The sequence below is a fragment of the Cornus florida genome, unplaced genomic scaffold, assembly GCF_030987335.1.
Source record: "Cornus florida cultivar Cherokee Brave unplaced genomic scaffold, ASM3098733v1 CherokeeBrave_3.0.0_Hap2_Chr10, whole genome shotgun sequence".
Classification (NCBI taxonomy): Eukaryota; Viridiplantae; Streptophyta; class Magnoliopsida; order Cornales; family Cornaceae; genus Cornus; species Cornus florida.
Window position 1 is genome coordinate 67,036,206 of NW_026775580.1, and position 15,155 is coordinate 67,051,360.

The following is a 15,155-nucleotide window of genomic DNA, read 5'->3' on the forward strand; positions in this document are numbered from 1 at the left end:
TTCAGAAAATTGGTTTCACTTTCTTCACTAAACATTGCTAAAATCACTTTTGGTGAGAAAAACGTAATGCTTTGGAAGGTTTGATGGGTGGTAGATTCCGTGGGTATCATTTCTTTCTGCGTTAATATTAAAAAAATATCAGTTTTGGAGATGATGTTAAAGTAGGTTCAATGGGGGTGGTTGAATTCAGTGATTTTACATTTTTGAGTTGTTCTGATCTATTTAAACTGGCTAGCTCTTTGGTGAGAAGTTCAATGCCGTTTTGGTTTTAAATAGTAGCCTCATTTGAATTTGGTTAACAGGCTACAGAGTTCGATATTGGTAAGGTGACCTTGATATTGGTGACGGAAAGAATGACACAGAGCATTCTTTTGTATTGTTTTATATGGTGTTCTACAGTGGAAGGTTGAGGGTTTTTTCAAGTCTTCATAGCAGAAAGTGAGCATGTGTTATTTGCTAGAAAAAATGAAAAAGTAAAACAGAATTCCTCTTATCAACATGGTTATGTGCTCTTCTTGATTTGGTTTGGCCTGTTCTGTCTATAGAGAACTTGAGAATAGTCTTTAGTGAAGGAAGCTCACTGGTTGGTTTTCCCTCATTGATCAAGTTTTGTTGTGCATTAATCATGTGTATGCCTTTTGTTTAGGAGAGTTTGCCATTTTCCTTTACGGCCATTATAGCATTTAAAACACACCATGCAGAACGACAGGCTCAAGTTAAATGGCTTATTTTCATTTATATAAATTCGTCTTTTCTAGGACTTCATAGTGGATTAAATATTGAGAAGTATTAATCTGCTGAATCAGGGAGGAAGCTCTCCCTGTAGGAAAGATGTGATCATGGTCAGTGATCGCTCTGGTTGGTAGCTTGGAACTTCATGCCCAGCGCCTCTTACTGTGGCTAGGATCAATCCCTTATATTCGACCACATACCCGCCAACCTGCCATTGTCACAATATGCATACATCTTAATAACTTGTAGCTTGCAGCTGCAATGGGTGCATATAACCATAGTATATTACCTCGTCGTCATTATACCATGGACGCCAAGGCGTCTTCACAGGAAGCTTCAAGGTGTTTATTGCATACCTAGAGGAAGTTATTGGAACCCGGCCATCAATGTCACCGCTGCAAAGGTCAATAAAAATAGTGTTTCAGCTTGCGTCTTGTGCTGTTGGTTAATCAACTTAATTGTACTGCAATTGGCTTCAAATAAGAGATAGGGAGTAAATCTAGCTAGGTAGTGTAAGTTGAGGCAAAATTCAATGCTATATTTCTGTCATCTTCTAAGCATTCTGAACATTCCCCATTTGTAGTTATTTTTGCAGTTTCTGGTAGTGCATTCTGTATTCTTTGCTTAGCTTATTGAGTCTATATGGCCCTTGATTTCGTGGGTAGTGTGAGTTGAAAAAGTTGGTACTTACCTATATATCCATATGCTAATATTGCCATTTGCTATGAGCTGCTTGATTGTGGGTAGAATGGATGTAGGGCTGTCTGTCCATATTAAGCCGCTGCACCAATTAAAGTCAGAAGGAATTCTAGTTAGTTTGGATGATAAACCTTCTTTTCTCATATTTAAAAGCCCCAGAATTTGATTTTTTGAGAAGTTCAACCTCACTTTATTGTACATAAATTCTGAATGAGCAAAAGAATAAAATACCTGCAAGCTGACCATGACGTGTTCCTGGCATGAAAAGCTTTCTGCACCGCAGCTGAATTCAGGTAGGCCTCGACATAGCCGTCGGAGCAGGGATCAAAGTTTTTGATCTAATTATATAACATCAAGATCAATTTTTGAGTGACTTTGGATGAAGGAAATATGGTGAATCTTAGTTGTATGGTCTCATATTGATTTTCCTCATTTTGTAGGCAAATTGAAAGTTGTCATGAAAAGTAAATGACACTAAAGCAAGGACTTACAGAACCAAAAGAAGGCTTTGCTGCTTTTGAACTGCAAACTGGTGCATAGATGTTGTAAATATCAAGTTCTCCAATCTCATCAAATGCCTGACTTTGATATGCGTCACAAGCTAGTGAAGTTTTCCCAGTGTGAAAGTCACAGTGCTTGTTTATTCCTGCATTGGCTTCATCAGAGCTCATAGCATGCGTCCAGAAAAAGTCGAACATTCCCTTTGTGTTGGTATTATCATCTATCCAACCATTCCCAATCTGCACCATCAATTGAAATTTAAAGTAAGTGTCCTAAACTCCCACTCCTCTAATTCATAGACTGGCCGGGATGGTTACTTGTACATAAAAATGGAAATGAATAATTGATGATGAACTTACTGCGATGCCCTTTAGATTAATTTTTGTTTTCTTCTTCTTTGACAGGATGGTGTGAGCAAGCTGAGGCACGTAGTGACCGGCATAGCTCTCTCCGGTTATAAAGAAATCTCGGGTTTTGTATTGGGGGAACCTCTCAAGCCAATTTACTAGAAATGTATAAGAGTCTTCGGCGGTTCTCTTGTCGCCGGTGTCTTCATAGTCGGAGGATGTATTCGAATACGAAAACCCAACTCCGGCAGGGGATTCAAGGAATAGCACATTTGCCACTGTAAGTTTTCTGGATGCTTTAGTCCAAAGTTTATCTTCATGAGGTAATTTTTAACATAAGAGAATATGAATTGGGTGCTTACCATTGTTCCATGCATAGTCATTTCTGTAGAGTGTCTTTCCATCACTATGGACTCTGAAGGGTCCCAGTTCTTCCATAGCACCATATCCAAGTGATGAACATCCTGGTCCTGTTGCAAACACATCATAAAATTAAACATGCAAAGGTTGTAATGCTGTACAATAGTACAAGACACCTACCTATGGAATGAATATATAGTCAGCACGATCACTAGTAATCTCATAATGAAGAAATTGGAAAAACAGTAAATGTTGGACTTTAGTTTTAAAAACTTATTCTCCAATGTTATTTGTGTCTATAGTATGTGGACACAATGATTGATATCTGATGCTTCTTTGAATCTTACTATTTCCTAGTCCACCTTCCATCAATTCATGGTTACCATATTTTCTTGCTTTTACCTTGGACCACATAATTCCACCAACTGAACCCAAATTTGGGGTTGAGCGTTGACCAATCAAAGGTTTTCTTTCTTCTTTCTTTTTTTTTCTGTTTTTTCCTTTTAAGGCCTAATTTAGAAAAATTGAACTGAAATCAAATTAGTTTAAAATTTGAACTATTACAGTCCACAATTCCACTTTTGAAGTGTAAATTCCACGTTGCTAAACGTAAGTAATATATGTGACAGTTACGATGGATCCCATCTTAATTGTGTGGTACACGCACAAGTGAAGAGAACGGGTTAGTAAATTATGTGTTCGATGCTCTGAATCTTCTCAATGATTTAAGTTAGAAAAAATTGTAAGTCAAAAAATAAATTGTGTACTTAAAAATTCTTATAGTGATATCACATTAGCGTGATCCATATGTTGGAATTCACTGTATTTGAACAGGGTGAGAAACTATGGACTATGGACTTATCCCATCAATTCCCCCATAATTGCGCTCAGAATATCCTCACTTTCTCATGTTGGTGACAAGGAAAGTCCTGATTCATATAGTGGGCCATTTTGGTTTTTTGTACTCATTCTTGGTTATTGGGTTAGAGGTCTAATCCCACTTTCACACACATCTGTTTGTTATCTATGTGTGCTTTAGACTGATTATTTTTTTTTTTTAGAGGTAAAAGTGTAAGCTTTAGACTGATGTAATTGCTTCCAGGTTTCACATTAGAAAAATCTATTTACACATTTTCCAAAAAAAAAAAAAACTATTTACACTTTTTTGATTTAATAATCCTTGTAATCAAGATAATTTTCTATGGTTAATTAAAATATACTTTAGAGAAGTTCCACTTTTTCTTCCAAACCTACCCTTTTTACTGTTGGTAAGAACTTGTTTCAGTTGGATGGATTATGATCAATTGTTGAAACAATTCCAAACAAATTTATAGAAAATGAATTCTAAATGTTTTGTCTGACTCTACTCCCTGAAACATCATTGGCCTACCCCAAAATTTGTAACTGTCTATGTTTATTATTCTAGTACCATCTAACTCCAAAATGCTTCCTTTGATTTCCTTTCTGACATATTTGTTTATGCAAGGAGTAACTTGACTACCGCATAGAGAAATTTGACAATTGACTTAAAAAATTTGTATTCTTTAACTTTTTTTTGGGGCTCCCAAAATTTTTTTCTTTATATATTATAATTTATCTAAATATTTTATTTTCTTATATTTTTAAACCTCAACAAATACAAAATTTAATAATGTACTCAAAATATTTCTATCATTGTATTATTATTATTTTTTTTTTTTGTTTTTTGCTCTTTCTCATCCTCATTACATTAGCATATATACACACACACTAAATATTAAATATATATATATAAGTGAAAATTTGTGAAACTTTCTATATTTTTGTAAGACTCTTATTAATTTTTATTCTCTCTTTTTTTTCTTACTCCTTATATATTTTTTCTCCTCTCTCATTATATATATATATATATATATATATATATATATTATCTTCTCCAATGTTACAATTTATAATCTCACTCTATAAGAAGATTTTGAATACACTTATATTCTATTAAAGAATTTATCGGATCTTTAGATCAAATTATTCGAAATCAGTATCTATTATTCTATAACTTAAATTAATTTATAGTTTTATTAATTTTTGTTATCATAAAATTATATATTTTGCTTATAATTTTTATTTATATTGTTAAATGTGACTATTAGAAAGCACAAAGCCAATTAATTAACAATAGAACTAGAGTTTGGAAAAATTTTAATGATAGGGTTAAAAATCAGTAAACAAATAATTAGCATATTAATGACATAAATATATGGGTAGATTTAATTAAAAGGCCACTTTTTTCCTAAAGCCTCAAATCATATTGAGCCATCCCTGAGGTGATCCCAACACAAAAATGGTGTTTATGAATTCCTTAATTGATGTTCCAATTAAAAAATGCTCGCAAACATACACACATATCATGCTGTAATTTATAATTTTTATGGTACTTTATAATAGAAAAAGATTACGGCATCATCTTACCTCCATTGAGCCACAGGACTAGAGGTTTGCTGGAAGATTTGTGAGGTGACTCCACAACATAAAAATGGTGTTTATGAATTCCTTAATTTATGTTCAATGAAAATATGCTCGCGCACACACATATCATCAGATCATGGTGTTATTTATAAATTTTTATGGTGCTTTATAATAGAAAAAGATTATGGCATCGTATTACCTCCATTGAGCCAAAGGACGAGAGGCTTGCTGGAAGAATTGTGAGGTGACTCCACAAAGTAATAGAACAGTTGTCTTCCGGCTTTTGGATCCACAGTTACGTAGCCTGCATACTGATAAAAGTCCACGTCTCCAGGCTGGCCGGGCAGAGCAACAATCTTGTCAGCTTCCATCAACCTATCTTGAGTTCCAATGAACACCGGAGAATAATGTTCATCTCCGACAGCCAGTTCAGTCCAAGATTGTGCAACCGGAGGATTTTCAGATCTCCGGGATTTAATCAACTTGTTAAGGCTATCAATCTGGTTTGCAGTACTTGCAATTGGGAAAAACAAGTGGTGGCAAGGAAGGAGCACTAGGAGCAGCCAAGTGAGCTGTGCCACTTTCATCCTCATGGTGGGAATTTACTTTAGGAGTCCTGTAAGTCTATGGTATTGGTATGTATCATCACACACACACACACACACACATATATATAAACAAAGTGAAGGCAGTTGGGGATAGGAATGTTAAGGCAATAACATTTTATTTTATTTTTTTGAGTTGGGACTCACACACTACTTTCCTGGAATTCGAATCCCTGACTTCTCTTTGAAAAGTAGGAATCTTGTACCGCCGGGCGACATGCCTGTTGATAAGGCAATAATTTTTTCTATAGTGGAATAGAGTCAATTGCATAGCTAAAAAACAGATTAGTGATCTTTTTAGAATCTCAAATGGCTGGCTATTGTTAAGACATCATTGTCCAAATGGGTCACTGTTGAACCCCAAATTTGGAAGGTTGTTACCACGTCATCGGGGGAAAATCCAATTTAAATGGTAGGACAATTGGAGTAGCTCTAAATTCCTTTAGCTGTTGTTGCTCTATATCTTTAGAATAGTTGAAATGTTTATTATTTGGTATAAGAATGTCCATCCCTATTATTGGTGTGTGATTGCTACTTTCATTGGTTTGAATTTATGTCTCCAAATTTTCCAGCCACAATGTAGAAAAAGGTAATGCTGCACTAGTCATTCTACTTTTTTAGTTTTGTATTTCAAAGCAGATTGATTTTTTTAGCTGTCATAATCATAGCTTGATTTTATAATTCAACAATCTTTGTCGCTAAGCTCAGTATTTTAATTTTTAACACCCGAATGGACAAGCGGTTGAACACTTGAACTGTTGAAATTAAGAAATGGATGGGCATTTTTTTTTTTTTTTTTTTTTTTCTACATTACGGGCCAAGGAATGGGCTCTCTATAAAAGAAAAATGGGATATATATACATACATACATATATATATATATATATATAGACTCGCTCCCTTTAAACAAAAACCTTTCAAGACAGTGAGGGCTCACTAACAAAATAAATGGTTGATATAATTTTACAAAAATACCCTTATATATAGAATACCATTAAATTAATGAAAATGTCTTATAAAATGAGATGACTGAAATGGCCACCGTAATATTAACACTCAAATTGGGTTAAAAATTTACTGAAATTGGGTCAAGTTTAATGCTAGTATCAAAGACATGAGGTGTTGATAAACTGAATCAAACATACTACTATAAATCTATATATATATATATATATATATATACACACACACACATATACACACACACACTATATAGTATATTTATGGACAGGGGGAGTAGATATATATGTGTATATATATATATATAATAGCTCACTATTTATCCATAGACAGACCTCTAGTCACTTTTGGTGAAAAAATCGAAATTCTTGCCGCAGATTCCGCAACAGTAGTCAGAAATTCTTTTATAGATAGAACTCATTTTCGTTTGTAAAGACTTAAGCTTTTCTTTCAAATTTATCTCTCGATTTGCTTCCTCCCTTGTTGTATCCAACCACAATATGTTGCATTCAACGGAGTAATTGTCTACTCTTCTTAGTGATTTAGTAAGTGTATTTTGTACTTATGTTCATATAATCAAAAGTTAATGTTAGTAAGTGTATTTTGTACTTATGTTCATATAAATGTGAAGTTTCTCATTTTTCTATTTTTTCATTTTCGTGCGCTTTTTGAATTTTTTAAATTTTAGTATCTCGTTTTGCGTGCCAGACACCATCATGTGTGACGGGTGTGTTCGAGAGTTGATTGAGACATTTATTTGAATTCAAAACTCTTAGAAATATAATGGTTGTCATTTTTGTTTTTTTTCATTTTTCGAGTCGAACGGTCCCATGTGAAGCTTGTTATTGGAATTGTTACATACGAAAATTTTAATTGGGTCAATTTGTATCACATTCATTTTATTTAACGGTGTCGTGTTTGATTTTTTTAGCTGTCATAAATTTTATAATTCCACAATCTTTGTCGCTAAGCTCAGTATTTTAACACCCGAATGGACAAGCGGTTGAACTGTTGAAATTAAGAAATGCATGGGCATTTTTTTTTTTTCACCATTACGGGCCAAGGAATGTGCTCTCTATGAAAGAAAAATGGGATACATATGGACTCGCCCCCTTCAAACAAAAACCTATCAAGACAGTGAGAGGGGCTCACTAACAAAATAAACGGTTGATATAATTTTACAAAAATACCCTTGTATATAGAATAACATTAAATTAATGAAAATGTCTTATAAAATGAGATGACTGAAATGGCCAACGTAATAACAGTCAAGTATCAAAGACATGAGGTGTTGATAAACTGAATCAAACATACTACTATAAATCTCTCTCTCTCTCTCTCTCTCTCTCTCTCTCTCTATATATATATATACATACACACATACATACACACATACATATTTAGTATATATTATATAGTATATATAATAGCTTACTATTTATCCACAGACACACCTCTAGTCACTTTCAGTGGAAAAGTCGAGATTTTCGTCGCAGATTCTGCAACAATGATCAGAAATTCTTTTATATATAGAACTTATTTTCATTTGTAAAGACTTGAGCTTTTTTTTTTCATATTTATATCTTGCTTTGCTTCCTCCCTTGTCGTATTCAACCACAATATGTTACATTCAACAGGGTAATTGTCTACTCTTTTCAGTAATTTAATAAGTGTATTTTGTACTTAAGTTTATATAATCAAAAGTTAATTTTAGTAATTGTACTATATTTCTATTTATATTTATGCTTATGCTTTAAGCTTTTATTTATTGCTTTAATTTATTCATATAATCAAAAGTTAATTTTAGTAATTGTACTATATTTCTATTTATATTTATGCTTATGCTTTTATTTATTGCTTTTATTTATTTTAAATATTGCTTTAATCTATTTTAAAAATTGCGCTGCTTTCCCCCTTTTGTATCAGAGCCATTTGTACTTGGTGATTAGTCATTAGCTTATTCCAAAAGGAAGGGTTAAACTATATTTATGGACAGAGGGAGTATATATTTATGTTGCAGCAACTATCCGGTGAGCACCAATGTGGACGGCAAACTTGCTGTCGGTAGATTAATCCGGCGGCATAGGAGGTGGTCTAATGAAACAGCCAGGGAGCTCCCATTACACAGCAATATGCCTCGCATTGAAAGAATCTTCACTGAGCAAGACAACAAATTTTCACGAACTGAGGTTAAAACTTGATCAAGAATAGCATTTGCAGAGAGAGAGAGAGAGAGCTACCTTTGAAGTACCTCCTATTCCGCTCCATCCAAATGTTGTAAACCAGCTGAGAGACACAATTTCCTGACAAGGTTGCGAGGATTTGCCCGTCCATTCCATAGAAATCTCTGCAAGAGGGTGGGCATGTGTAGAAGGCACAACGTGCTTGTAAAAATGACCAAATGGGGAAACAAATGGGCATTTGGAGAACAAATTATTGTAGGAGTGTGCAACTGGTCTGAGCTGAAGGATTATTCTCCAATTCTAAGAACATTGCTGAGGAATTTTGTCTTGCAGATGCTTCAACCTCTGAGCTGGTAAGTGCTGAACCACCTTGACCATAGTAAGCTCTGTTTCGCTGTGATGATTTGCCAAATGTGTCTTGAGACTGCTATTCTGTTCCACCGTTATAGAACAGACTTTGTTGAGATCAGTTAGTGTACTCTTAGGAAGGATAAATATTGAAATCCAAAACAAATGTATAAGGAAAAGCTTAATCAAACAATTGTTCAATTGTATAAAGAAAATGAGACTCTTGGACTGATTGATAGAGAGGCCTGAAAGTGAACATAAATGGTCTAGAGCACCTTTGAGGTCTTGAACAGAACAAAGAGAACCATAGGAGAACAAAAGTATATCGATCGTCAGCAATGACCCCCATTGAAAGAGCGCTACAGTGGAATTCAGTGATTCAACGACCCCCATTGAACCTATTGGAGATGATGTTAAAATAGGTTTCAATGGGGGTCGTTGAATTCAGTGATTCAACGTTTCTGAGTTGTTTTGAGCTATTGAAACTGGCTAGCTCTTTGGTGAGAAGTTCAATGCTGTTTTGGTTTTCAATCCTAGCCTTGTTTGAATTTGGTTAACAGGCTACATGGGCGAGGTGACCTTGATACTGGTGACGGAAAGAATGACACAGAGCATTCTTTTTATTGTTTTATATGGTGTTGTATAGTGGAAGGTTGTGGGTTCAAGTCTTCGTAGCAGCAAGTGGGTGAGTGATATTTGTTAAGGAAAAAAAATAGAAAAAGAAAAAGTATAATAGATTTCCTCTTATCAATGTGCTCTTCTTGATTTGGTTTTGCCTGTTCTGTATATAGAGAACTTGAGAACCAACTTGATTGCCCAGTCTTTAGTGAAGAAAGCTCACTGGTTGTTTTCCGTCATAGATCAAGTTTTGTTGTGCGCGTTAATTCTTTTGTATATCTTTTATTTATGAGAGTTTGGCCATTATAGCATTTAAAACACACCATCCAGAACAACAGGCTCAAGTTAAATGCCTTATTTTCATTTATATAATTTCATCTTTCTTAGGACTTCATAGGGGATTACATCGAGAAATGTATTAACCTGCTGAATCAGTTTAAGAAAATTTAATAATGTTGCTGGTTCATGAAGATGGAGGAAGCTTTCCCTGAAGGAAAGATGAGATCATGGTCAGTGATCGCTCTGGTTGGTAGCTTGGAACTTCATGCCCGGCGCCTCTTACTGTGGTTAGGATCAATCCCTTATATTCAACCACGTACCCGCCAACCTGCCATTGTCACAATATGCATACATATTAATAACCTGTAGCTTGCAGCTGCAATGGGTGCATATAACCATAATATATTACCTCTTTGTTATAATACCACGGACGCCAAGCCGTCTTCACAGGAAGCTTCAAGGTGTTTATCGCATACCTAGAGGAGGTTATTGGAACCATGCCATCAATGTCACCACTGCAAAAATTGTGAAAATAATGTTTTAGTTGCTGTTTGGTGCAGTTGGTAAATTGTATTGCAATAGGATTCAAATAAGAAATAGGGAGTTAATACACAGCTAGGTACTGAAAGTTCAGGCATATTTCAATGTTGCCATCTTCTAAGCTATACCATACGTGTTGAAAGATGTACATTAAAGTAACATCCAAAGGGAATATGAACATTCGCCATTTGTAGTTATTTTTGCAGTTTCTAGTAGACTTGCATTCTGTATTGTTTTGCTTAGCTTATCGAGTCTGTACCATTGCACTAAATAATGGCCCTTGGGACTTAGTGGGTAATGTGAGTTGAAAAAACTGGGGCTTACCTGTACATCCATATGCTAATGCCATAATCTATAAGCTGCTTGATTGTGGGTAGAATGGTTGTAGGGCTGTCTGCCCATCCAATGCCACTGCACAAAATTCAGAAGGAATTCCAATTAGTTTGGATGATAAACCTTCTTTTCTCAGATTAAAAAGCCACCGAATTTGATTTGTTGAGAAGTTCAATTGACATGTTGATGTGTTACAAAACCTCATAAATTCTGCATGAGCAAAAGAATAAATACCTGCAAGATGACCATGATGTATTCCTGGCATGAAAAGCTTTCTGCACCTCAGCTAAATTCATGTAGGAGTTGACATAGTTGTCCGTGCAGGGATCAAAACTTTTGACCTAAATATGTAACATCAAGATCAGTTTTTGAGTGACTTTGGATGAAGAATATATGGTGAATCTTAGTTGTAGGGTTATTGATTTTTTGTAGGTGTTATATTCTAATTTTAACCCTGGCATTCATATTGATTTCCTCATTTTGTAGGCAAATTGATAGTTTTCATGAAAAGTAAGTGTCACTAAAGCAAGGACTTACAGAACAAGTGGAAGCTGTCTTTGTTTCTGTTGAATGGCAAAGTGGGGCATAGATGTTGTAAATATCAATGTTTCCAATCTCATGAGATGCCTGATCTAGATATTTGTAACAAGTTTTTGAAGTGTTCCCTGTGAGAAGATCACAGTACTTGTTTATTCCTGCGTTGGCTTCATCAGAGCTCAAAGCATGTGTCCAGAGAAAGTCAAACCTCCCCTTGATGTTGATGTTATCATCTATTAAAGCATTCCCAACCTGTACCATCAATTGAAACATAAAAAAGAGTTGTAAATTCTCAGTCTTCTACTGCAGAGACTGGGATGGTTGCTTGTACATAAAAATTGCGGAGGATAATTGATGATGAACTTACAGCAATGCCCTTTAGATTAATTTTTGTTTGGTTTGTGTTCTTGTTCTTTGACAGGATGGTATAAGCAAGCTGAGGCACAAAGTGACCAGCATAGCTCTCTCCAGTTAGGTAGAAATCTTGGGTTTTGTATTGGGGGAACCTTTCAAGCCAATTTAAAAGAAATGTGTAAGAGTCTTCAGCAGTGCTCTTGTCGCTAGCGTTGTCATAGTTGGAGGATGTATTCGAATATGAAAATCTGACTCCGGCAGGGGATTCAAGGAATAGCACATTTGCCACTGTAAGTTTTCTGGGGGCTTTAGTCTGAAGTTTATCTTCATTAGTTAATTTTTAACATAGAGAATATGAGTTGGGTAGTTACTAGTTACCATTGTTCCATGCATAGTTATTTCTGGAGAGTGTCTCTCCATCACTGTTGACTCTGAAAGGTCCCAGTTCTTGCATGGCTCCATAGCCAAGTGATGAACATCCTGGTCCTGTTGCAAATAAATCATAAAATTAACAGATTAATGAAGTGTTGTACAATAGTAGCATTCAATTTAGTACTTCATTCTAAATAAATTAAACCTCAAACACATCTAATGCAAGGCAAAAAGAATGAATCTACATTTTTGCATCACTAGCAATCTCATAATGAAGGTTTTATTCTATTCTTTTAATACAACTTTCCTAACATGTTAATGGAGAGGTGATCCCAACACAAAAATCGGATTTTATGAATTCTTTTATTTATGTTAAATGATAATGCGTGTGTGCGCACACACACACATCATGTTCTTATCTTTAATTTTATGGTGCTTTATAATTGAAAAAGATTATGGCACTGTATATTTGTATTACCTCCATTGAGCCATAGGACTAGAGGTTTGCAGGAAGATTTCTGAGGTGACTCCACAAAGTAATAGAACAATTCTCTTCCAGCTTTTGGATCCACGGTTACATATCCTGCATACTGATCAAAGTCCACTCCTTCAGGCTGCCCCGGCAGAGCATCAATCTTGTCAGCTTCCCTCAACCCATCTTGAGGTCCAATGTACACTGGATAATACTGTTCATCTCCGACAGCTAGTTCAGTCCAAGATTATGCAACTGGGGGATTTTCTGATCTCCGGGACTTAATCAACTTGTTAAGGTTGTCAATCTGGTTTGCAACGCATGCAGTAGGGAAAAAAAAGTGGTGGAAAGGAAGGAGCACTAGAAGCAGGTAAGTCACATGTGCCACTCTCATCCTCATGGTGTCTATGGAATTGGTATGTATCATCACATATATATGAAGGCACTTGGGGATAGGAATGTTAAGAAAATGAGTTAAAATTTTCCTATGGTTGAATAGAGTCATTGCATAGCTAAGAAATAGCTTGAGCTTGTTGTAGCGAGTGATTGCCTAGAATCTCAGATGGCTGGCTATTGTTAACACATCATTGTCCAAAAGAGTCACTGTTGATCCCCAAATCTGGAAGGTTGTTACAACTTCATTGGGGAAGTAGCCATTTAAAATAGTATGACAATTGAGTAGCTATATATTCCTCTAGCTATTCTGCTCTTTTTTCGTAGAATTATTGAAATTTTTATTATTTGGTATACATGTCCAATAGAAAACAACTTGCATATCTATTCCCTGTTATTAGAGTGTGATTACTACTTTCCTTCGTTAGAATTTAAGTCTGGAAATTTTCTAGGCACAATGTAGAAAAAAGTTATGCTGCTATACCCCCACAATTTTTTTTTTTGGATATTCATTTTGATTTTGTATAGGAGAATTGAAACTGCTACCAAAAAAAAAAAAAAAAAAAAAAAAAATTCTATTTATCTCTACCAATCTATGTTTCTTAAAGGGGTTTGCAATTTAAGTCTTGCTTTTAAAAAAACAAATCTAGTGAAAAGAAATTCAAATAAAAGAGAATATTACTCCTTGGTGATATCATTACCCTTGAGTTCACAAGCAAAATTTAGATTTATCAGAACAATGTAAATGCACAGTTCAATGCATGTGCCTATCTACTCATGAGCTATACTCAACCATTTGTTTTGAACTTATCCTAGATCAATCCATTCATTACCTATCTACAAAATCACATCCATGCATATATATTGTATTGCCTATCAACAACCACGCAAGGCATATGCCATTTACTGGTAACAATTTACACCAATGAATGGTAGCATCTGTATGAGGATATTTCTTGTAAGAAATTTTCTGTTTTACAAATCTGATGAGATCAGTCATTTATAGAAAATGTCTAAGATTGTTTTGATTTCCTTCAAATTCTTTCACTTGTGCTTGACTAACAATTTCTGTGTTAATATTGCAGCATGACTCCATGAGTCACATTTATAGCAACTCAGCTAAGGATAGGTTTTTGTTACCTTAAGACAGGTATCAGTAATTTCTTTCAATCATGCTGTCCTTTTAGGCATTTGTGGTGCTCACATTCACCTTTTGTAATCACTAAAATTGGTCCTTTCTTTGCTCACTAAGTAATGACACATAGGCCTACTTCTCATGTCAATTTTAGCTTAAAATATTTTTATTCATTTGATGTAGTGGATAAATTTAAGTACGGGTTCTATTCACTACATCAAAGGGATAAAAACCCTCAAATTAGACAAATCGATCTAAAAAAATAGGTCTAAAAATCAATTTCCTTCCTCACAAACTTCATTTCCTTGCTTTTTCTGTTTTTCAATTTATAATTTCACTGGTTAAAGTCAAAGAGCATTACTTGGTATATGTCATGAGTATTTGGGAAGGAAACACTATTTTTTTTTAAAAAAAAGTCAAAACTGTGGGTAGAGGACATAACATTTAATATTATTTTGTACAAAGTAATTATTTTTATATTTGAAGCAACTTTATTGTGCTTGTGAGTTACTATTGTCCTAAATCAATTATTAATAATATATTGTTTGTTTATGGAATAATTAGGGAATGTTGTCAGTATTTAACCATGTGTCCCACTGCAAATTATAGTTTTTTAATTAAGATTGATCATAACAGTTGAATGATAGGTCTTAATAGTTTCAATGTTTACTTTCACTGTATATCTAAATCATTTAAATGTTAGGAATAATGACATGTATATCTTTACGTACAATCATACGTAGGAATGATTCATTCGACTCTTCATAACATGTCTTTGTCAGATTGCAAATTGATACAGATATTAAAATGAAGATAAACTTGAAGAGTATGAACACTCGAAACCGAATTTTAAAATAAACAAAAAAACAATTCCTATAATCCTCACATCTCACGTAATAATGACATGTCACCAAATTTCAGCAATGAATAGTAAACATGTGA

The 15,155-nt window shown here is 34.5% G+C and overlaps 2 protein-coding genes across 2 annotated transcripts; both read right to left on the reverse strand.

Annotated features, from left to right (window-relative positions):
• Positions 1-716: 716 nt before the first annotated feature.
• Positions 717-5,771, reverse strand: LOC132278614 (serine carboxypeptidase 1-like). Its single transcript, XM_059780446.1, has 8 exons — positions 5,284-5,771; positions 2,642-2,749; positions 2,292-2,557; positions 1,923-2,171; positions 1,663-1,769; positions 1,424-1,513; positions 1,022-1,127; positions 717-940 (listed from the first exon to the last, which is right to left on the reverse strand). Exons 1-8 carry the CDS (start codon positions 5,675-5,677, stop codon positions 803-805), a joined length of 1,458 nt encoding a protein of 485 aa, XP_059636429.1. The 5' UTR covers positions 5,678-5,771; the 3' UTR covers positions 717-802.
• Positions 5,772-10,157: 4,386 nt separating this feature from the next.
• Positions 10,158-12,929, reverse strand: LOC132277757 (serine carboxypeptidase 1-like; the record flags this gene model as incomplete). Its single annotated transcript, XM_059779606.1, has 8 exons — positions 10,158-10,405; positions 10,487-10,592; positions 10,942-11,028; positions 11,185-11,291; positions 11,488-11,739; positions 11,855-12,129; positions 12,220-12,327; positions 12,692-12,929. Coding segments are annotated over 8 exons (1,317 nt in total), but the record flags the coding sequence as incomplete, so codon positions are not given.
• Positions 12,930-15,155: the final 2,226 nt, after the last annotated feature.

What these genes read in the sequence shown, in the direction of transcription:
- LOC132278614 (XM_059780446.1), bottom strand. Translation starts at nt 5,677, where the DNA reads ATGAGGATGAAAGTGGCACAGCTCACTTGGCTGCTCCTAGTGCTCCTT. An exon ending in CGTCCTTTGGCTCAATGGAG is followed by an intron (nt 2,750 to 5,283) that starts GTAATACGATGC and finishes TGTTTGCAACAG; the next exon opens with GACCAGGATGTTCATCACTT. An exon ending in ATTAGCATATGGATATATAG is followed by an intron (nt 1,128 to 1,423) that starts GTAAGTACCAAC and finishes TGACCTTTGCAG; the next exon opens with CGGTGACATTGATGGCCGGG.